We start from the raw sequence: 23127 nt of genomic DNA, 5'->3' as shown, positions 1-23127 counted from the left end.
AAAAGTCAGAATAAAGTCATAAATGTATGTTTCAAAAAGTCTCTTTTTTTTCTACAATTTTTTACTGTTTCAGCAAAACAATCAAATATTACCTGTTAAATTTATGTTGGACACAGTTCACAGAAATAGGAGAAACACAAAATTCAGGAATTTGCCTGAATCTTTTTTTTGTAAATGTGCACGTTTTATTTTAAATAAAAATTACAAATCTGAAAAAAGAAGCAACTTTGTACTTTACAGTTTTATTAATCTAAATTGTTGATTTTTTAAGTATTTGAATACATTTACTTTTAATTAATATTTCTCTCATTATTTTCAAATGTTTGTTCATATTTTTTTTACATTTTTCCTCATAAAATTATGACTTTTTTTCTCCTAATCTTACTACTTTTTTTCTCGTCTTACGTTGACACTTTTAATCTGCTTTCCTTTGTATTACAAAAAAACTGACAGATTTAGTAAAGATAAGTGTGGTTTTCTTTGTTTGTCTTGTTTTTTGACAATACCGGCCCATTTTATATGATTTTTTATCTTTATTTTCTTAACATGTTCTTTGATGCAAAAGAACAAAATCAAATTTTCAATGAAGTTTTTTCTCATTTTCAAATATTTATTCTTATTTTTTCACAGGTTTCTTGTAAATTTATGCCTTTTTCTCATAATCTTATAACTTTTCTCTCATAGATTAGTGACTCTTTTCTCATCATTTTACGACTTTGTTCTGATACATTTTTAACTGTTTTCACACACTTTTGTGACTTTAATCACATTTATTTATATTTTTATTTAATTGTTTAATGGTGACCCAAACATGAGATTAGAAAATCCTAAAAAAAAAAAAAAAACTTCTTACCAACTGGCTCGAGACATTTTTGGCCATTCCAGAAAACCATTGATCACTCATGACTTGATTTGAAGTTGTTTATATTTTTGTTTGCTCTCTGGAGACTTTTGTTTCTGTCCAGCTATATTTTTTCTATTATAAAGTTGTCCCCAGTGGTCTTTTTTTGTATGATTTTACAGTTTTTAGCTAATAAAAAATCCAAAAGCTTTTCGTTTTTTAAAGCATGTTTTCCGCACAGCAGCAGGAGTTCATTCAGAATTTGCCATTGAATTGTGGCTGAGACTGTTTTGACACAGAAGTGAGATTTAGTTAATTTCCCATCAACCCTTTTGTTTACACTCTCTCTTGCTAGCTTATAGCACCTCACAAGCCCAAGCTAACATTAGCGTAGCACAAAAAAAATAAATAAATAAAAAACGGCGCGTATATCCACGCACACAGTTGTGATCCAGATTCCAGCTCAGACAAAGAAAACAAAGACGTTCATGGTAGTATTGGTCTGCAAGCGGATTCATCCATTCTCGATTCATCAGAATGGAGACTTTGCCCCTCCCATGGCAATTGTTGCATCAAAACTCTGAGCTTTTTCACACGGTAGGTTTTTATTTGCTGCTCATAAACCCAGAAACACTCTTTTATTCTAGAATTAATTTACATATATCCTCCATTATGAGGAAACATGCCAAAAGAACATGTTAAAACACAATTTTCATTAGAGAGGGTCACACATGTAGTATTAACCACGCCCACTTTCTCAGTCTGCCATTCTTTGTATTAAAAAAAAGAAAATTGACAGTTGGCTCATGTCCGGAAAGTGTATGCCCTGCTTTATCTGACAACAGTCATACATTTTATAAGATTTTTTTTCATGCTTCTTGATGCAAGAAAACAAAATCTGATTGACGAAATAAATGATGGAGGGGGGGATACATATATATGCTTTAACTAGACATGTAAGAAAGAAGTTTAGAATTTGATTTTATCCAAAAAGTCGACTCTGGTGGGACTCGAACCCACAATCTTTGAATCTCTTCTCATCGATTTAACTAGAAGTCCAATGCGCTATCCATTGCGCCACAGAGCCAGATGCCCCGTAAGCGCCTGTCGAAAAAGACAAATTATTCACGACCCTTCTAACTATCGATGAGCGTAGATTGGAGCCTCATTTATTCATAAATAAAGTATACGCGACGATTTTATATAAAAAAATCTGGTCATAAATAAATCAAAAGGGTGTTCTATATTGCAGCGGAAAAACAGTCCGTCGTTTCCGGTGCTGACCGGAAGTAGTTAGCAATAGCAGAGTTAGCCGCCGGGTGGTTTGTGTTTCGGTTGAGGACACAAACACCAAGAAATGTCTGACCAAACTATGAACCTGATAGTCACCTACGGTAGGAAAACGTTTCGATTCTAAACAAACGGAGAGAGAAGCGGGTCAGATTGACGTTTTAGACGTGGCTCTGCTCAAAAATGCTCTGCTTGTAGCACGCACGATACAAACCTGCTGCAGAAACCAAAAACTTCAGCTGTCCGGTCAAATATTACAGTTCGAAATGAAGTAAAGTGGCAGTAATTGTTAAGCATGACATGCATTGGCAAACCGCTTTACTTATCAGCTAAAAAATCATAATCTGGTCGTTTTCAAATATTTATTAATGACAAAATAAATCCCATACGTCACTTTATCATAAACATCAAATAAATTGTGGGGGGAAATGGTAATCTAGATTTTTTTTAATTAAGATCCAATTGTGGATCTCTTATACTTTTATATATTTTTTCTGCTATGGAACAACCTTAAATAAGTTTAGAGATTTGTTTTAACCAAACAACTTTCAGTAGGACTCACTGTGTTATTGTAAATGACCAAAGTTCTGATTTTAATTTTATCAGTAAAAGTATTAGATTTATTTTTTGGAAGGTGTGTTTTTGGCGTCACAATTGAAGCTTGGAATTGTTAATATACACAAATCTGTTTTTATTTTATTTATTTTATTTTTATATGTTAGAACGTTTCTTAACTAGGATTTTGAAAAAGATCTTAAAAAACCATCTGAACTCCCTGCTTATTTATTCTTTTTTTTTTTTTAATAATTACATTTTTTTCTGTTCTTCAGGTTCAGTTAAACACAACATCAAACTACCAAGCCCAGACGATGGAAAAGGGCCTGCAGTTAAGGATTTATCTGAAGCTCTCTGTCAGGCCACAGGTGTTCCGCCTGCCTCTCAAAAACTCATCTTTAAAGGTTTGTTTTCATTTTTTGACCCCACATTCATTCATCTAAATGCATCCCATAATTAGGCCTGGGCTTTGCATTCATGTTGGTGCTTCATGACAGCCTCTGAAATGAGGATTTCTAAACTAATCAACCGGCTGAGCCACCAGCGATGCTCACAATCACACAGGAGATAAGAAAACTGTTGTCAGGGTTACCAGTTTCTAATTAGCTAATTGTCTAAGGATCAAAAGTTGTTTCTTGAAAGGAGGGACTCACTAGAAACACTTCATTTCTGTTCGACCTGGTGGAGTTTCTGAAACGCTGTAACGTCTGTGGCGTTTCAGGGAAGTCTCTGAAGGAGATGGATGAGAGCCTCTCCACCTACGGCATCAAAGGAGGCTGTAAACTCATGATGATCGGGAAACGGGTAAGACGTGCGCCGCCGCCACCAGCCTGTTGGCGTGCACCGATCCTCCTGACAACACTCTACTAACAGAACAGTCCAGAGGAAGAAGCTGAGCTGAAGAAGCTGAAAGACATTGAAAAGTCTGTGGAAGTGACGGCCAAGAAGCTGGAGAAGGTGGACGGGGAGTTAACTGGACTGAAGAACGTGAGCCACAAATGCTGGGTCTAGAACACAATCATCAGACTGGTTGATTATTTTAGTTCCATTTCTGTGCTCTGCAGGGCTTCTTGGCCAAAGACCTCCAGGCAGAAGCTTTGAATAAACTTGACCAAAGAGTTAAAGTTGCTGCTGAGCAGTTTATGAAGATTCTGGAGCAGATGGACGCCATGGTAATCTCTTCTGGATCGGGCTTTTATTCTGAAGTGTTTGCCATTTCTAACAAGCCTCTCCTTATATAGTCTGTCCCGGAGAATTTCAACGACTTCAGAGTGAAGAAGAAGAGCCTCGTAAAAACTGTGCAGGTCAGCCGGTGTCTTCTGTTTCTGTTGAAAATAGAGCCGCCACGATTAGTCGACCGACGAATAATTGACTATTAAAATAGTCAACGACTATTTTAATAGTCGATATGTCGATACTTTATATTATATGGAGTCAGATTGTAGTAAAGTTTAACAAAGTTGTGAGCGTTCAGCACCAAAAAACGCACTTTTTCTGTATTTGAGTCAGTGAGACCAAAGTTCTTTGTTTCAGATGATAACCTCATTTAATTCTTAGTAAACATTCAGACTACAGTGATTCTCCTGATCCTTTCTGTATGTTTTTTGACATGTAAAAACTCAATCACACTTTCAGTGATTCAATCTTGGTATCAAAACGTTCAGCTCGTTCAGGACATTACTGCTTATATTTTTGGTATTCACAAATTTTATAGTTTTTGAAATATTGAGCAAAATTTGCCATATAGGAAATGAATGAAAAAGTCTTCACATTTCAAAACGTTAAGTAGATTATCAACAAACCTTTAAATATATTCATGGGCTATGTTTTCATCTTTTATAGAATTTTTAGAAAAATATGGAGTTTATCTTAATTTTAGCATCATGCTAACGTTTTTGGCTACTTTGTTATCTCCTGGGTTTTTTACGGCTAATTTAGAGTTTAGCTTCTATTTAAGCATCAGGCTCACGATTTTGACTAATTTAGTTTCCTGAGGAATTTTAGGCTATTTTAGAGTTAGCTAGTATTTAAGCAGCATGCTAGCTTTTTGGCTAATGTGGTATCTACTGAGCTTTTTTATGCCAATATGAAGTTTAGCTAATATGTTAGCAACATGCTAACGTTTTTGACTTATTTGTTACATAATGAGGTTTTTCTAGGTTAATTTAAAGTTTAGCTTAATTTTAGCAACAGGCTAACTTTTTTGACTAATTTAGTTTACTGAGGAATTTTAGGCTATTTTGGAGTTAAGCAAGTTTTTAAGCAACGAGCTAGCTTTTTTGGCTAATTTGACATCTTGTGTGGTTTTTAGGCTAATTTGTAGTTTTAACTCATATTTTAGCAACACACTCAATATTATCACAAAATTGGCATGTATTATGGTTTTTTATGCAATTTTCCAAACATTTTTTAGAAATTTTGGTCAACTTCAGTGCTCTTTTTCATAGTTCTTTAATGTAATTTTCAGTCTTTTAGCAAATTTAACAAGCAATTAAGATAAATTACGTCACAATTTTCATCAAAAAGCTTCATCATCTTCAGTAACTACTTTCAGAAATAGCATTAATACCAGCATTGTCACAGGTAATGCAACTTTTCTAGTTTAATCTTGTTTTAATACCAGAAACGAATGAAGGACAGAGGCTTCATTCAAAGTTTAATAAACTATCTTCTTCATTGTTTCAGTTAGTTTAAAGCTAATGATGGTTAAGATGTGTGTTTTACGTCCACTTTGCACATGACCTGATTAGTCGACTTATCAGAGAAAATAATCTGTGATTAGTCGACTATTGAAATGATCGTTTGTGGCAGCCCTAGTTGAAAACACTGAAAATGACAAAAAAATGACTCCTCTCTTTCTGTTTTCATGGCCTCAGGACTTCCTGGCCCAGTGCGACAGACTGGAGGCCTGTATATCAGACCACCTATCGAAGATCCAATCCAAAAACTTGGCTCTGGCCGACTGAACCGGTTCCCCTCACTGTGTGCTATCTGTTGCTCTGTGAGCAAAGTGTACCAACAGCTTCAATACGAAGCCGTTTTTATTTATTTTTCAGTGTGACGTGCTTCATAACGGAACCGCGTTGAAGGGAAAATGCCGGTTCATGACGAGGGTCAGTCGTAGATGAAAATGCATCTGAAACTTTTCCCATCAGGAGCGTCAGTGGTGCTTTGATGTTCTCCAATCCTGCGTCTGTTCTGTGGCGTTTTCTCCCATCAGCCATCATCAACCTGAACCACAGAAGTGAACGAACCTCTTTAGACGTTCTTAAAAAGCTTTGTGATTATGTGACTTTAAAGAGTTGTATTTTTGTTATTAAACAAAAAGTCAAATTAGGCAAACCAGATTGTCATCTGACTGTTTTTCCCTCCATGTTTATTCAAATTCCAACTAGTACAGAAAAACTTTATCTGTTTAAGTCTGAAGCCAAAACGACACGTTGGAGATAATTATCTTGAATGTTTTAAAAGTTTATTTTTCACAAGAAATCTGTGGAATTCTTTTATTTTTGGTTAAATTCCCACTCTGATCATCTTTTGATCCATTTTCAAAGCGTCTTTTAATCAGGATGATGCAGTTTTTAGTCAAAATAAATCAAATCTGCCGTTTTCTAGGACATAGTTTCTGCAGAGCAACAGGAGGTCAATGGAAACTCATCTCTGTGGGCGGGACTCTTGAGATGGCATAAGCCAGCCCCCACTTCCCATCGCCCATCTTTTTACGCAGTGAGCTTGATTGAAAGAGCCACTCTGATTAAATCTGTGTTTAACATGTATAGAAATGACACTTATAAAGAAAATTAAGATTTAATTTAATTTCTGAGTATTTCTTTATTCAAATTTTTGTGAATTTCAGGAGAAGAGGAAAAAACTTGTTTGAAAAGATTGTATTTGTGACAGAAAGGATGCTGGGCGGGGCCACAAGCTTCTGGCTCCGCCCCTTTCCCTTCATAAATAGCCCCATGAATGTTTGGCTGGATAGAAACGATTTTGCTGCTATTTTTGCTGCTGCGCTAATGTTAGCTTGGGGTTGTGAGGGGCTGTAAGCTAGCAGGAGTGTAAACAGGTGGGTGACGGGAAGTGGAGGCGGGGTTGCTCTGAACCAACTGAAGAGAGGAATTTCTAATGAAATCCTGCTGCTCTGCAGAAACTATGTTCTAGAAAACAACACAAGTTTTTATGTTTTGGCTGAAAATGGAATAATTCTAATGAATAAAACACTGGAACACTTTAAAAATAGATGAAAAGATGATCAGAGTGACTTTGTTGAGATCCAATGATGAAGAGCCTTAAGATGATCGAACTGAATCGTTGAACTCAATATGACAAACATGTTTTATGTGCATTAGAAGTGATGGGATTACTCATAAACGTTGAAGTTATGAGTGAAATGATTCAGACGCTCCTTCATATATCTCCCTATAAAATCCGATTCCTTATTGATCCACCCACAGCTGTTCTGGATTATAGTCTGAAGTCGTGTCTTCAGACGTTTGGTGTTGTCATGGCGTCACGCTGACTCATCACATCCTTGATTTTTAAATAAACCTTTTATGAAAACAAAAGGGTCGTTGAATATTTTCAGAACATTTTATTGTGAAAGTTCTGAAGACGTCTGGTGTGGTTCCCCCAACAGGCTCTCCAGACCCCCCCACAAATGTGCAAATGAGCTTTAAAGTAGGATTGGTGGAGGACCCGAAGGTCCAGCAAGCAGCTTCAACAAAACACCTTCAGCAGGTAAAACCACAGCGAGGCTTTTCCACGAGCTCCCACAGAGTACAGCAGATACAGACTAAACCAAACACCAAGAACGCCGCCACGTTTCCACGAGCGGCGAGCCTCTAATCGTCCTTGTCCTTGGCGCCGTGTTTGAGAATGCGTGTGAAAGCGACGTAGTTGAAGTTGCCCTTCTTGTCGATGGGCGCCTCGCGGAAGAGCTCGTCCACGTCTTCGTCTGTGAACCTGTCGCCCATGGTGGTGAGCAGCTCCCTGAGGAACTCCTCCTGGATCAGACCTGCGGGACAAAACATCCACAAACATCTCCAAGAGTCAGATCAACTTTATAAAGTTGATTATTGGATTTTATTATCAATTTGTGCTATTATAAGTTCTTCTGGGGGATTTTGCCATCAGCTGTATCAGCAGCATAGAAATGACATAATCTGACATGAATGTCGTTTTTATTTACAATATGTCGTGAAGATCTCACAAAATGTTTAAAATGAACATAACATTCCTACAGAGCGCTAAAACTGTTTTAGAAGGTTTTAGAGCCAACTATAAAAAAGTAAGAAATGCTCAAAATGACCCAAATCTTCTAGAACGTGTCAAAGTCAAGGCCCAGGGGCCGGATCCGGCCCTCCAGATCGTTTTATTTGATTGTTATTAATGACCCGATGTTATCTTACGCTCATTTCTAACTTGTATAATTTTGATAAAATATATTTTTATAGAGAGTAAAATATCAGAAGTTATTTAAGGTTTAAGTTGATTTATTCTGGAATAATATTCCTGCATTTTATTATTCATAATAATGTTAAAAAGTTACAGTTTTAAGGTTTTAAAAATTGGCATTCTGCTAGATATTTTACGACGGAGTATTAGGGCCACCAAAAAAAAATAAATAAAAAAAGCTGAACAGGTGGACTCACCTGTACCCTCCTCATCAAAGCAGGCAAAAGCGTTGCGGATCACATCCTCCGGGTCGGTGCCGTTCAGCTTCTCCCCAAACATGGTCAGGAACATGGTGAAGTTGATGGGGCCTGGAGCTTCATTCATCATGGCCTCCAGGTACTCGTCCGTGGGGTTCTTACCTGGAACAAGTCAAACATCAGAAAAACAAACCCTGGATGGATATTCACCCCCTCAAGTACATACCCGTATTATGACACGTCTAACGAGTACCTAATGAGGCAAGCATGTCGTGGAGGTCTTCTTTGTCGATGAAGCCATCCCTGTTCTGGTCGATCATGTTGAACGCCTCCTTGAACTCCTGGATCTGGGACTGATCGAACATGGCGAAGACGTTGGACGTGGCCCTCTGGGGGCGCTTCTTGGTGTTCTTCCCCTTGGCTCTCTTGCTGGACATTTTGGCTGCTGCTTGGTCCCTCTGCTTAAATGCAGACGTAGAGACAGGTTAAAACTACGAGCTCCAATAATCAGAGTTAGTTGAATTACAGTTTGACAGACTGGATGTGAGCGAACATATCCTTAAGATTTATCAGAGTTAAAAACTGAAGGATATTCAACAAGCTCTTAGTGGAGTTAATAATCAATTATATTGTATTCGAATCTATTTACAGTATTTAATAAGGATGAATTATTGTCAGGTGCAGAATAAACAAGAGGACATGTTGGTTTTAAGTCTATTCTTCACAACCAAACAATTTATTTATAATTTTCACAAAATGTAAATCTATGTTGTTAGGTTCAGTATTAAATGTTAAGAGATTTTTCTAATACAATCATAATGTGCTAGATTAAAGGTTTTTTTAAACATAACACACACACAGATATTTATATATACATAAATATTTTTTTTCTGAGAAACTTAAAAACAACAGTAGTTCTGGTCTGTTTATCATTAAAAAAATATTTAAAGATATGAAGTTAAACTATGATTTTAAAGCACTATATTTTACATTTTTATCACAAAACTACAATGAAATTATTTTTTGGACTATTTTAATAGTTATTACTGTAATAGTAAGGGAATAATAATAATAAATGACAGTTAATAATATGATTTGGTCATTATTTTGATTACACTAATAATAATAATACATATTTTTTTCTCTTTTAGTTGTAAGTTTTTTGTAAATTGTGGTGTTTTTAGCTAGCATCCTCTGTCTATAACATAAAATAAACGTATCATTCGGTGATAAAATAGTAAAAAAATGTTTCTGTGATTTCCTAGAAACACAGAGCTGGTAAATAAAAAATCCGCATTTCATTAATTATTTAAAAAACGTCCATTTATTTCATCTCCTGACCTACATAAACCAACAGGCTGGGCTAGCTTTAGCCTGGCTGCTACACGGGATTATTTCAGCGCTGCTGCGCATCCCCAATCACTTTAAATCGATTAACATGAGTCTGTAGATAAAATTTAAAAAAAAAAATAACTAAAATAACCATAACGACTCACCTTAGTGCAAATATTAATATCACAGAGGAAATGACGCTTAAAAACTCAACCGCAAGCTAATGAAGAGGAGCATCAATCTTTTATTTTCTGGTCATCAAAATGGACCAATCAGAGGGCAGCTGGACGAAACTAACGGTCTGGAACGTTCCACTTTACGGCGACGCCTCAACCACTTATTTATGATTATGTGTTTAATATTAATTTCTTTAAACATATTAATTCAAAATTTTAACGATATGTATGCTAAAATATTTATTTATTTTTATTGATAATTCCAAACTATTTCGTGTTTTACGGTCATTTATGAAAAAGGTTGTATTAAAGGTTTTAGCCACTAGATGGCGACAAAACCCAAGACAACAGCTTTCTCAGTACAATTTTGATATACCATTTTGATACTAATTTATTCATCAATAATAAATACTTTTACGGTTTCAGGTAGTATCATTAAACTCAATAACGAAAACAAAATGATATATCTATATTGTCTGAAATCTGAAGTCCAGATCTTGAGCGAGGCCTGTATTTAGATCCTGTGTGGCCCTTCTGGTCTCATGGTCTATATTTAAAGCAGCTCCGGCCTTAAAAGGTCGTGACGGGGGCTTTGCATTCTGCCGAGTGGCAGCCTTATTTTTGTTCAGTGGACAGCCACCGCGTCCACGGCCCTCACCCTGCCGCTTTGCCTGGAACTAAACCTGCTTTTAGGAATAACGGACCCTTTCATTCACTATTTTCAACTGTTGCTGACTGCTCAACTCTTCCTTGTGGTGAGTCCCTCACAAAAGACTATATTAAAAAAAAAAATCATTATTAACTCTGACCTACCATTAATAAACCTGTGGATCCTGCCTTTACATAAAAGTCTAAAACTGCAGAGCTTCTAGAATAATCCATTGTTTTAGGGCTGCCTGACAGGGTCACAAAGGCCTGCATGGGTCGCTGTGTCAGGCTTATAATCTTCCTAAATAACCTATTAATCATTTCCCATTAAAAAAAAAGTTTGTTTTTATTTATTGTTTTTGGCGTGGATTGCAGTTTAATTTTACTATCAACTGACTGATTTTCTGATGCAGCTCTTAGTGTTTGCTGCTTGTAGGAGGTGTTGGCTGAAGCACAGATCCAGCAGATGGTTTATTCAACAACATTAAGTGATGGGACGGGCTGCTTAAACTAAGCTTTCACTTAATATTGGATATCTCAAGAAAAACATTATTGAAAACCAGTTGCCATCATCAAAATGTTGCAGAGGTTCTGTCAAACTGTTTTGAACATTGTTAGACAAAATGGAAAATTCCTCATAAAGTGTATGGCAACTTTTGGAAGCATCTATTTAATGTAGTGCTGCATAAGTTGAGGTATTTTTGGTTGTTTTGCACCACATCTACCTTCTTTTGCTTTAACTATTCACGTTCTTGTCATGTTTTAAACCTTACAGGATGTTCTGTTTAGAAAATGTTGTTTTACCTTTTTAAAAACACATTTAATTATCAGAAAGAATCAGATTAAACTCATCTGAATTGATATGAAACATGCAGAATCCTGAGAACCTGCTGCTGCCTCAGAGAGCTTTCTACCTGCTGCAGCTTTAACCCCATTAGCAGAGCTAACCCTGAAGCCGCTCGTACTAAAGACAGACGGTCATAACAGCAACTTTTCTATAATGTTTAGAGCAGATGCTAATCCCCCCTCCACTCGGACTAATGCCCCCCGTACTGAAACCAGTCCACATGAGTAACAGTGAGGTTGACTTCCAGAGCTGGTACAGTAAAGGACGGCCAGTATAAGTTGGCGGGGTGGCCTTCATGATGTCGGGATCAATACAAGCGGTGCAGAAGCAGCATCTGCACCAGCAGCAGCAGCAGCAGCAGGAGAAGCAGCAGCAGCAGCATCACTTTGAGAGCAGCTATTACCTGAGCACCAAGTCGTCTGTTAGCCAGCAGGCTTTCTCCGCCTCCAAGACCACCAGCCGCCGGTAAGGATGGAAGAGAACCAGATGGTTGGTGCTGCTGATGTGAACTGTACCTTCAGTAGAATCAGGTCCAGACGGGAGAATTACCCATCATTCATCTCCTTCAGGAGGCGGGATCTTCAGCTGAAGGATTTATGTGTAAAACCAGAAGTTACAAGACATTCTTTATTTTCAAAACTGTATGAGTTTTTCTGTCTATCTTAGTGTCTACATCCAATAATAGAGGATTCTTTCAGTGTCTTTAATGATGTTTTTTTCACTAGTGTAGCTGGATTGTTGTTAAATCATTAAAAAATGAACATTTGTATTAAAATTTCACTACAAGCAGTTTAGAAACAGTTTATAGTCAATCTCCAGCAAATGTTCGCTTCATGCTGTGTTCTTTGGAATCATCAAGTTGTACTTTTGCTCCAAAGCTTTTATTTAAGAAGGACATCAAAATAAATTAATCAGTCTAGAGCAGGAGTGTCGAACTCAATCACACGAGGGCCCAAAACCCAAAACACACTTTAGGTCGCGGGAGGAACAGGATAAACATTTACTGAACACTCTAAAACTACATTTTTAAAACTTTAAAAATGTAACTTTTGAAACATAATTATGAACTCTATATAGATAGCATTACCTGTGATAATGCTACTGTGAATGCTGCAAGCTGAATTTGGCCTCTGAAGATGCTGAAATTGATAGTTAAAAACAATGAAGCTGATAGCTAAAAATGTTGAAGTTTAAAGCTAAAAATGCTAAACTGAAAAAAGCCTAAATTAGCCAAAACAGCTAGCATGTAGCTGAAATATTAGCTAAACTCCAAAATAGCCTAAAAAATCTTAGTAAATGCCAAAATAGTCCAAAAAGCTGCAGAATGTCAATTTTTAAAACTTTAAAACTGTAACTTTTTAACACAATTATGAATAATAAAAAGGAAGGAATATTATTTCAGAATAAATCAATTTAAATCTGAAATAACTTCAATATTTTACTCTGTATAAAAATATGTTCAAAATTATAAAAGTTAGAAGATAACATCGGGCCATTAATAACAATAAAATAAAATGATCTGGAGGGCCGGATCCGGCCCCCGGGCCTTGACTTTGACACATGTGGTCTGTAGTAATCATAGTCTATGATAAAAGGCAAGAGTTCAAACATCTGATTTAAAAGTTCAATAACATTTTCATGATAATTTTTCTCTTTTACTTTATCTTCGTCTTTGTTTTTAACACTGAAAAAACAGACATGATGCACAAAAGCTAATAAAATAATTGTTTTTACCACTCTCTGATGTTTGGAGCTCTTTATAAATCCTCATGTCTACCAGATTGAAAAAAAAAGTTAACCCATCAAAAGATGCTTTAAATCCACTAAAAACTACAATTCCCAGACTCCCTTCACATTTGGTGCGATTGAGGCCTCAGATGTTTTCTGAAGACACCAAAAGGAGTTCATTCAGTCGGATGCAGTAGTTGGTAGATAGTTCGTCAGGAGGATAAGAAGGACTTTGCATTTCCATGGTGACTGTGAGGATGTTGATTGTTGGCAGGAGGAAGCAGATGTCTGCACTGACGCTCCTTCAGAACGATGTCAGATTGTTTCGTTTTAGTGAAGTGAATTGACCTCTTGGAGTTGTTTTCTCCCCCTTCGCTGGGATGAATGTGGGAGAACGTGTGTCCTTCAAGCCGTCGACTTTATTACTCATGTTGGAACAAGAGGACTTTCTAAATGGGGTCAAGGAAAGAATCTCAGCTGCAGCGCGGAGCTGCCAGGTTATTCGTAGACAGCAGAGCTATTTTTAAGACGCTGCCATCAGGTCAACTGTAAACCCGCCGTGTGAAAGCCAAGAAATATGACAGGAGGGGGAAGCTGCAGCCTGGAGTCTCTGTACTGCATGTTTGAAGTCATTACAGTTATTGTATTCATTTGTTTAAGACCGACTCTCCCAGTGACATCTGAGTGAAACTCCTTATTAATATAATTGTTTGACTTGAGGACGAATGAACCTCGTCTCTCATGCAGTTTTTCTGCCTCACGTCAGTGAGCTCATGCTTCACTGGGCCGGCGTGCTTTCCCGCTTCTGCTGCACAGAGAGCGTTCTGCCTGGCAGAAATCCTGAGTGAAAGCTCTGCGCTGGTTCCTCTTAAGAAAGTGACACCTTGGAACTGAAAAACAGGGACAGAAATTCTTTTTATCCTTAAAAAATATCTATTTGCAGGACTTTCTTTACATGCAGTTGATACGTTTTGGTCACAAATAAATGGGTTTGTTGTTATTGTAACTTTCTCTCAGTTTAATCGTGACTTCAAGGCCAAACCATTGACTGTACGTGAACACCGGAGTGACAGAAAATTGTTTGCTTTCAGTTTGGCCGCCGTTTTTTTTTGCGATACGAACGCCACCATGTTGGAGCCAGATGTTGTCAGTTAGCAGTGATTGGCCTGAGTTGATCTGAGTCATCGTTTCTATGGTAACCACTCCCACCAGTCAGCAGTGAGCTTGTTGGGAGGCCACACCCCCTACATCTTGTCAAACGTTTTGAATGTAAGACATGAGGGTCAGCAGGCTCCACCTACTTTTATTGAGGCGTCTGATTGGTCAGTTAAAACTTGAATAACTTGAACTACAGAAAAAATGTTATGAAAAACCACCAGAGGGGACAGCTCAGTCCAGTTCTCATATACAGTCAGTGGCCCAAGGCCTGTCTAGGGCCTGGTAGGGGGCTTGTCCGGGACCATCTCCCCGTTTCTGGAACAAACATTATAGTCTTTTTTTTAATTAATTTTGCTGACAGATAAACCCAACAATTCCAGTTAGTTCTCTATATACAGTCAGTGGTCTGGATCATTGACTGTAAATAGACAACTGGACAGAGCGAGTGTGACGTCACCCAATGAGAATGACTGACAAAATTAAGTCAATTCAGTCGCATTTTTCCACTAAACCTTGAAGCCAGACATCCTCACCGTAAGCTGTGATTGGTCCGTGTCAGTCGAAGACAATGTCTCTATGGCAACAATCTCACTTATCAGTAGTGAGAATAATAGAAGGCCACACCCCTTCGACTGAAAGCAGATTCAGGAGAATCTGACAAAAGCTTTGAATGTTCAGCACGAGGCCATGTTGTTATTGAGGCATCTGATTGGACAGTTTACAACTTGAATAAATTGCACTACAGAAAAAAAATATCAAGAAAGAAAAGTGAGGAAATAAAGAAAATGTTGAAAAAAAGAAGCAAAAATTGTTTTTCTGACCAATAAATTGTTTATTTCTCTATGGAGGTCTATGACATTTTGGCTTTTTTGAGCCAGCAGGTACTTCCTGTTTGTAACACCTGAGGGGAGGAGTCACTCAGTCCAGTTCTCGTATACAGCCAGTGGTACCATTGACTGTATATAGAGAGCTGGACAGAGTGAGTCTGACATCAACTATAGAAAATTATTTACTTCCAGCTCCAACCAAATGAAGTCATTTCAATTGTTGGAGCCAGACATCCTCAGCGAGCTGTGATTGGTCTGTGTCGGTCTAAGTCAGCGTTTCTATAGAAACTAAAACAATAGAATGACTGATTAACAGCTGGTTATTTAGCTTTTTAAGTCTATGGGATTTTGGCTTCTTGGAGCCAGCAGCCACTTCCTGTTAAGGTGGGGGAGGGATCACTCAGTCCAGTTCTCAGATACAGTCAATGGTGTTGATCGTTTACTGGAAACACTAAGCCAAGACTATTGTTTTTATCATGCAAAAATAAACAGAACTTCTTGGCCAATGAAGCGTTTTTGTTCAGCTCATGTCTCCAGGTAAACATGATAGCAAAATGACCAGGACTTCCCTCCCTCTGATACACAAACCAACCACAAATGACCTGCAGGTGCACTAAAATAAATGACCTCTGATCATGTGACTAAAACAGGTATAAATCTGTTCCCACAAAGGTCAAAAGATCAGCCTGAGATGGAGGCTATTTGACAAAAGGTTCCCTCAAAACTATTTTCTTTAACCACAAATGTAAACAGACTCTTAAGATGAATCAAAACGGTTGTTTCTGATCCTCAGAGTTCTCGCTGCAGCTTTCTTCTTCTCACTTTCCCATTTTCCCCTCTCAGCCTGAAGAAGTCCGTGAAAGTCGAGAAAGGGCAGGAGGTGGTGAAACTCAGCCCGCTACCCAAGACAACCAAACGCACCTACCTGGCCATGGACAAGGACAAAGAGGTCATCGGTTATGTTGTTCCCGTGTTCAGAGCGAAGTGAGCGCAGAAGAATCACGTAAAAAACCGGACCGTAGTTCTGTTCTGACGTGTTGGGGGTCTCTCTGCTGCAGCCACGACACGGTCCGGGGTCTGATGGAGGCCCAGGAGGACGATGTCACCGAGGAGGGGATCAACTACGTGGCCATGAGGAACCTGTTTGTCAGGGAGGCCAGGGAGGCCGTGGAGGTCAAGGTGGAGAAGAAGACCAGAACAAAGCACGTCAGGGAATCTGCAGAGCGCCTGGAGCTGGGGAAGACGGTACAAAAGGCAGCAGAAAAGTCATGATTAACACAAAATCTTCAACATACTGTAACTTTTCAACCATTAACACGATAATTCCAGCAGATTCTGCTGGAATCTGGAATCTGCTGGAATTATCGTGTTAACAATTAAAAAATTACAGCGTTGAAGGGTTAAGTTACTCAAAAGAGCTTTCTATTTTAGTCTGGTTTCACTGTCACTCTGCAGATGGAGGAATGGTCCGAATTTCGTAAGAAGATGAACCCGGACAGCCTGACACACCGTCCAGAGTTCATCGTGAAGCCGCGTGGGCAGACCGTGTTGGAGGGGAAGACCGTCAAGCTGCACTGCACCGTGGCCGGATGGCCCAAACCCAGAATCGCCTGGTGAGTCCAGGACCATCCGTCACTTGGAGATCCTCCACACCCCTGTAGGGCTGCCACAGACGATTATTTCAACAGTCAAACAATCACCGATTATTTTTTCTGACTAATCAGGTCATGTGCAAACTTGATGTAAAGCACACGTCTTAACCATCATTAGCTTTAAATTAAAAAATAAAATAAAGACAATGAAGAAGATAGTTTATTCAACTTTTAATGAATCAAGCAGCCTCTGTCCTTCATTCGTTTCTGGTATTAAAACAAGATTAAACTAGAAAAGTCGCATAAGTTGCAGTAGTCACTGAAGATGCTGGAGCTTTTTGCTGGAAATGGTGACATAATTGACTTGAATTTCAGCAGGGATTTACTGAAAATCCAAAAGCCATTTCCTAAATGTGAAATGTTCTAAAAGACTGGAAATTTCATAGAAGAACTTTGAAAGTGCTGAAGTAGACATGAATTTCTGAAAAAAATGTAAAATTTCTTAAAAATCTCTAATACTTGCCAATTTTGCAAAAATATTTAGTTATATTTAAAATTTAGTGTTCAGTTATTTAATATTTGGTATTCATAAATATGACGTTTATAAATAGTGTGTTAAATGTGAACTAAACTCCAAATTAGCCCAAAAAACCTTATTAGATGTCAAATTTGCTAAAAAGCTAACATGTTGCTAAAATACTAGCCAGACTACAAAATAGCCTAAAATTCCTCGTAAACTAAATTAGCCAAAAATGTTAGCATGTTGCTAAAACATTAGGTAAACTCCAGTTTGTTTTTTTTGAAAATTACTATAAAGATGAAAACATAGTCCATGAATATATTTAAAGGTTTGTTGATAATCTCCTTAAACTTTTGAAATTTGAAGACTTTCTCATTCATTTCCTATGGGGCATATTTTGCTCAACAATTCATAAACTATTAAATTTATGAATACCAAAAATACAAGCAGTAATGTCCTGAACGAGCTGAACGTTTTGATACCAAGATTGCTGAAATCTCTGAAAGTGTGATAGTTTTTACTTGTCAAAAACATACAGAAAGGAGCAGGAGAATCACTATAGTGTGAATGTTTACTAAGAATTCACACAATTAAATGAGGTTTTCATCTGAAACAAGGAACTATTTTTCACTAAAGATAAAGTTTTGATCTCACTGACTCTCAAATATGGAAAAAGTTCATTTTTTGGTGCTGAGCGCTCACAACTTTGATCAACTTTACTACAGTCAGACTCCATATAATATAAAGTATCGACTAATTAGTAGTGGACTAATCGTGGCGGCCCTACACCCCTGGAATTAAACAAACCCCAATGTCCTCCTGATGTTCCCAAAGGTACAAAAACAACGTCCTCATCGACGCCAAAGCTCACCCGGAGAAGTACACGGCGGAGAGCAGCTACAACATGCACTCGCTGGAGATCAAGAAGTGGGTAATCGTCCGGCCCACGCGCTGCGCGGTTCCTGTGGAGATCAAACCGTCGTCTGACGCAGACGCTGACCGACTCTCACCTGCTTCACTTTTAGCTGTGACTTCCTGGACACGGCTCAGTACTGCGCCTCGGCTCTGAACGTGAAGGGCGAGGCCTCTTCTGTGGCCACTGTCGTTATCAAAAGTAGGTCACAGCTTCATTGTGTGATTCACAGGTAGAGTCAAAAATAGTCAAGTTTAAGTTACATTTCTTCTCTGACTGAAATGTTTCTGTGCAGGATTTCAGGAGGGCGAGGAAACGGGCCCACTTGATCCCAAACCACGTAGGTTAAAATGAAACTATATAATGTTCATTTTTTTCATTGGGTTTTTCACATATTGATTCTGAAAATCACACATATATCACTCTAAAAGTTTTTTCTCCTAACTGAGGGTTCTTCTGCAACCTTCAGTGCTAAAAGATCCATTTAGTTCAGTTTTTTATATGATACGTATCGCGATATCTGGCTCACAATACGATACGTATCGCGATACCTGGCTCACAATACGATACGTATTGCGATACCTGGCTCACAATACGATACGTATCGCGATACCTGGCTCACAATACGATACGTATCGCGATACCTGGCTCACAATACAATACGTATCGCGTTACCTGGCTCACAATGCGATATGTATCGCGATACCTGGCTCACAATACGGTACGTATCCCGATACCTGGCTCACAATGCGATACGTATCGCGATACCTGGCTCACAATACGATACGTATCGCGATACCCGGCTCACAATACGATACGTATCGCGATACCTGGCTCACAATACGATACGTATCGCGATACCTGGCTCACAATACGATACGTATCGCGATACCTGGCTCACAATACGATACGTATCGCGATACCTGGCTCACAATACGATACGTATCGCGATACCTGGCTCACAATACGATACGTATCGCGATACCTGGCTCACAATACGATACGTATCGCGATACCTGGCTCACAATACGATACGTATCGCGATACCTGGCTCACAATACGATACGTATCGCGATACCTGGCTCACAATACGATACGTATCGCGATACCTGGCTCACAATACGATACGTATCGCGATACCTGGCTCACAATACGATACGTATCGCGATACCTGGCTCACAATACGATACGTATCGCGATACCTGGCTCACAATACGATACGTATCGCGATACCTGGCTCACAATACGATACGTATCGCGATACCTGGCTCACAATACGATACGTATCGCGATACCTGGCTCACAATACGATACGTATCGCGATACCTGGCTCACAATACGATACGTATCGCGATACCTGGCTCACAATGCGATACGTATCGCGATACCTGGCTCACAATACGATACGTATCGCGATACCCGGCTCACAATACGATACGTATCGCGATACCTGGCTCACAATACGATACGTATCGCGATACCTGGCTCACAATGCGATACGTATCGCGATACCTGGCTCACAATACGATACGTATCGCGATACCCGGCTCACAATACGATACGTATCGCGATACCTGGCTCACAATACGATACGTATCGCGATACCTGGCTCACAATGCGATACGTACCGCGATACCTGGCTCACAATACAATACGTATCGCGTTACCTGGCTCACAATGCGATATGTATCGCGATACCTGGCTCACAATACGGTACGTATCGCGATACCTGGCTCACAATGCGATACGTATCGCGATACCTGGCTCACAATACGATACGTATCGCGATACTCGGCTCACAATGTGATATGTATCCCGACATGTCCCACAACAATTTTTACTAGTTTTTTTAAAGAGTATAACTTACAAAAAGCTCTCTGAATATTCATTCATTGTAATAAAATTGTAACATTTATTTTATCTGATGATTACAAAGTAAATCAGTACAACTGTATCGTATATAGAAGTAGCTTTAACCCAATCAAATTCATGGTGCTTTTCTTTTGATAAATTAAGAAATATTTGTTTTTAAAATGATCTGAATTTCACACAATTTTTTTTATACTAAATAAAAAAGGAAAACAAAATTAAGACACTGAAGGACACCCATAAATAATTATCCGAATATTGCCACATCGGCACTAATTTGATACAAGTATCGCGATAAATCGCCAAATGGATTTCACACACCTCTAAAGGTGCATTCACACCGAACGGGATTCTTTCATTAAGTGACAAATTCGCTGCGGCTGCGAGTGGGAGGAGCTACCAGCTAATGTATTTAGGATGATCACTATAAGGATCGGTGTCGGAAGACACAGATGATGCTGAGAAATCAGGTTAATTTATTGTGAAGAATTCTACATCAGTAATCATGTCTCCATGTTTGGGTTTATATGATTATTATTAAAGATTTTCCCACTACAGGGGGCTGTGTCTGTATGACAGCCGCTTCCACAGTGTTTCTGTGTCCCTGTGGCTGAGCTTGAAGGCTCTCTGTCTCGTATTAACTCGAGGATGAAAACATAAAATTAGGAGACCTTTTTCCTTTTTCTTTAATGTCTGGATGAGGCCTGAGCCGGCAGCCTCTGCACCTCTGATTGCTGCCGCGGAAGAGAAACTCACTGAATACGTCACGTGCCCAAAGCTGAGTTCCTGATTGGTAGATGCGACAAAACGAGCTGCTGCCAGTCTTTCGCGCCACGCCGGTGTCTCAAATTGTGCTGCTGGACTTCAGTCCGCCTCAGAGCGCGCCGTACCATTGACTTAGCATTGAAACTGTCCCCCTCCGCCACGTGATTCGCGTTTAATGTGAATCATTAATAGTTTCTGCGTAGCAGCAGGAGTTCATTTAAAGTTCACCTCCGAGTTGTTGGCGGGGCGCTTGGGGTGAAGAAACCCCGCCCCCTCTTCAGATCTCATGCTGAAAACTCTGAGCAGGGAGCTCGTGGCCCCGCCCACAGTATTTCCTACATCACAAATAAGATATTTTTCAAACCAAATTAATTTTTGTCTGCTAATTCACATTAATTTCAATAAAGATTTAATCCTTTAAGCAATTTTTAGCTTAATCTTCTTTCAATGTGTCCTCTATTATCAGTAAAAGGCTGTAAAAACATCAAAAACACATTTTCATCTGAGAATTTTGCCTCTGAAGATCAACTAGTCACTGCGTTGCAGCTGAAGATAAGAATACAGGCTTTAAATGATCTGACATGGTAAATAACTGAAGATAGATGATAAAGAGTCGACCTCTGAAAGAAGTTTAAAATTATTTTTTGTTTGATTTCATTTAAGCTAACGAGTACATTACTGCTAAAGTTTTTGTGGTAAAAGTTAAAAGTCACATTTGTAGCTTTTTTTAGTTAACAAAATAACAAAAACAAGATTTTAGATGACACAAAAGAAGGAGAATATTCAGGAGCATCTATGACTTTGATGTCACGCTGACCTTTGGATGTTTCTGCCCTCAGACGGTTTCTGCTCAGAGTACGGAGTCACCTTCGAAGCCACTATTATCGACAAGTTTGACGTTGCCTTCGGCTCCGAGGGCGAGACGCTGAGTCTGGGCTGCACCGTGGTCATCTATCCCACCGTGAAGAAGTACCAGCCCGAGGTCGTGTGGTACCGAGACTGTAAGTGAAAATGAAAACTGTTTCCCGCCTTTTCCCCCTCGGCGCTGTCCAACGGTGACCGTATGCCCTCAGCTGTGCCCCTGAAGCCCTCAAAGTGGGTGCACACCCATTGGTCCGGAGAGCGGGCCATCCTCACCCTGACCCACCTCAACAAGGAAGACGAGGGCATGTACACGCTCCGCGTCAACACCAAGTCCGGCTTCGAAACCTTCTCCGCCTACGTCTTTGTCAGAGGTAAAGCTGGTGGCTTTTCTAAAGTATTTCTGTTACTTTTGAATTCATTTACATTTTGTTATGCCACCGTCTAATCTGAGAGCTAAGAATTAAAAAAAACTCTCACAAAGACCCCAGGACTAGCAGAAATATATATTTTTCTTTTTTTGCAAAAAAAGGTATTTTTTTACAAAAATGATCAAATAAAAAAAACAAAAAAACAAAGCTTGAATGAACAGAGATGTCCTCTCAGAATTTAAATGCTCCCACACAGATCCTCGCCCAATCAAGCCATGTGGAAAATGAAGGAGAATCTGTAAACAACGACCTCTCACTCTGACAGAAAATTAAAAACAGAGACGGAATATACAATCTAAAAGCTAAAAAGAAAAGGAAAACATGTTCTGAGCTGTAACAAATCTCAACTGATGTGTAGATTATACATCTATATTTTTACATAAATGGAAAAGAAATTCCATCTTTTCAAAACTGGTTAGTAAAATAGAGAATACAAGATGTTTTTTCTCTTTTTATGAGTAAAAATCTGCCAATTTTACCATTAGAGCTTGTTTTGTCAGGGTTTCTTAAAATAAGTTATGAAATAGTGCTTCACAGAGTAAAACAAGAACGATACAAAACAATTAAAAAAATAATAAAACAGAGTAAGAGGCAATTTGGTTCGTTTAGTTTTGCTATTTGATGAAGTTCTCGGTCTAGTTCTCAAACTGGAGACTCTAATGTTCTCATCTTCTAGCTCAGTTGTGCTGCAAGGCCTCCCGCTTCTTTTTCTACTCTGTTTAGGGCCTGTTTGTGCTGTTCTCTAAAGAGAGTAGTGAAGGAAATCTTCAGTTTCTTGGTAATTTCTCTCATAGAACGGCCTTCATTTCTAAGAACAGCAATAGTCGAATTTCACATGAAAGTTCTCTTTTTTTGGCCATTTTGAGGGTTAAATTGACTTCACAAATGTGATGCTCCAGATACTCAACAGAAGGTCAGTTTTATTGCTTCTAATCACAGGTAATGTTATAGAATAGAATAGAATAGAATAGAATAGAATAGAATAGAATAGTTGAATTCTATTCTATAACATTACCTGTGATAATACTAGTGTGAATGCTGTAAGCTGAATTTGGCCCCTGAAGATGCTGAAATTGATTGCTAAAACGCTGAAGCTGATAGCCAGCTAAAATATTAGCTAAAT

The 23127-nt window shown here is 38.7% G+C and overlaps 3 protein-coding genes and 1 non-coding gene across 7 annotated transcripts in view; 2 read left to right on the top strand and 2 right to left on the bottom strand.

The window, feature by feature from the left end:
* Window positions 1-1836: 1836 nt before the first annotated feature.
* Window positions 1837-1928, bottom strand: trnar-ucu. The gene is given in 2 exon segments: window positions 1837-1872; window positions 1892-1928. It is a non-coding gene; the product is annotated as a tRNA-Arg (tRNA).
* Window positions 1929-2032: 104 nt separating this feature from the next.
* Window positions 2033-6028, top strand: bag1 (BCL2 associated athanogene 1). Its single transcript, XM_024274031.2, has 7 exons — window positions 2033-2235; window positions 2962-3090; window positions 3408-3490; window positions 3560-3673; window positions 3751-3858; window positions 3928-3990; window positions 5563-6028. The coding sequence occupies exons 1-7, from the start codon at window positions 2199-2201 to the stop codon at window positions 5650-5652; spliced, it is 624 nt and encodes a 207-aa protein (XP_024129799.1). The 5' UTR covers window positions 2033-2198; the 3' UTR covers window positions 5653-6028.
* A 1234-nt stretch (window positions 6029-7262) lies between these two features.
* On the bottom strand, window positions 7263-9979 carry myl12.2 (myosin, light chain 12, genome duplicate 2). 2 transcript variants are annotated; one of them, XM_024274033.2, is made up of 4 exons: window positions 9834-9963; window positions 8591-8798; window positions 8338-8499; window positions 7263-7700 (listed from the first exon to the last, which is right to left on the bottom strand). In XM_024274033.2, the coding sequence occupies exons 2-4, from the start codon at window positions 8772-8774 to the stop codon at window positions 7528-7530; spliced, it is 519 nt and encodes a 172-aa protein (XP_024129801.1). In that variant the 5' UTR covers window positions 8775-8798; window positions 9834-9963; the 3' UTR covers window positions 7263-7527. The 2 variants fall into 2 exon arrangements, with proteins under 2 accessions (XP_024129801.1, XP_024129800.1); XM_024274032.1 differs by having other exon boundaries at window positions 7345-7700; window positions 8591-8795; window positions 9834-9979.
* Window positions 9980-10443: 464 nt separating this feature from the next.
* Window positions 10444-23127, top strand: part of myom1a (myomesin 1a (skelemin)) — a 35013-nt gene continuing 22329 nt past the window's right edge. For 2 of the 3 annotated variants that reach the window (XM_024273999.2, XM_024273998.2), the window contains exons 1-10: window positions 10449-10600; window positions 11588-11805; window positions 15897-16037; window positions 16112-16298; window positions 16509-16666; window positions 18000-18092; window positions 18191-18279; window positions 18374-18418; window positions 21552-21713; window positions 21786-21947. In XM_024273999.2, coding sequence (XP_024129767.1) covers window positions 11636-11805; window positions 15897-16037; window positions 16112-16298; window positions 16509-16666; window positions 18000-18092; window positions 18191-18279; window positions 18374-18418; window positions 21552-21713; window positions 21786-21947 — 1207 coding nt within the window. In that variant the 5' untranslated portion in view covers window positions 10449-10600; window positions 11588-11635. Of the gene's footprint in view, window positions 10601-11587; window positions 11806-15896; window positions 16038-16111; window positions 16299-16508; window positions 16667-17999; window positions 18093-18190; window positions 18280-18373; window positions 18419-21551; window positions 21714-21785; window positions 21948-23127 lie in introns of all 3 variants that reach the window. The other variant, XM_024274000.2, reaches the window with a different exon arrangement.

Source organism: Oryzias melastigma, linkage group LG17, assembly GCF_002922805.2.
Source record: "Oryzias melastigma strain HK-1 linkage group LG17, ASM292280v2, whole genome shotgun sequence".
In the NCBI taxonomy this organism is placed as follows: Eukaryota; Metazoa; Chordata; class Actinopteri; order Beloniformes; family Adrianichthyidae; genus Oryzias; species Oryzias melastigma.
This window is presented reverse-complemented; position numbering and strand designations above follow the sequence as displayed.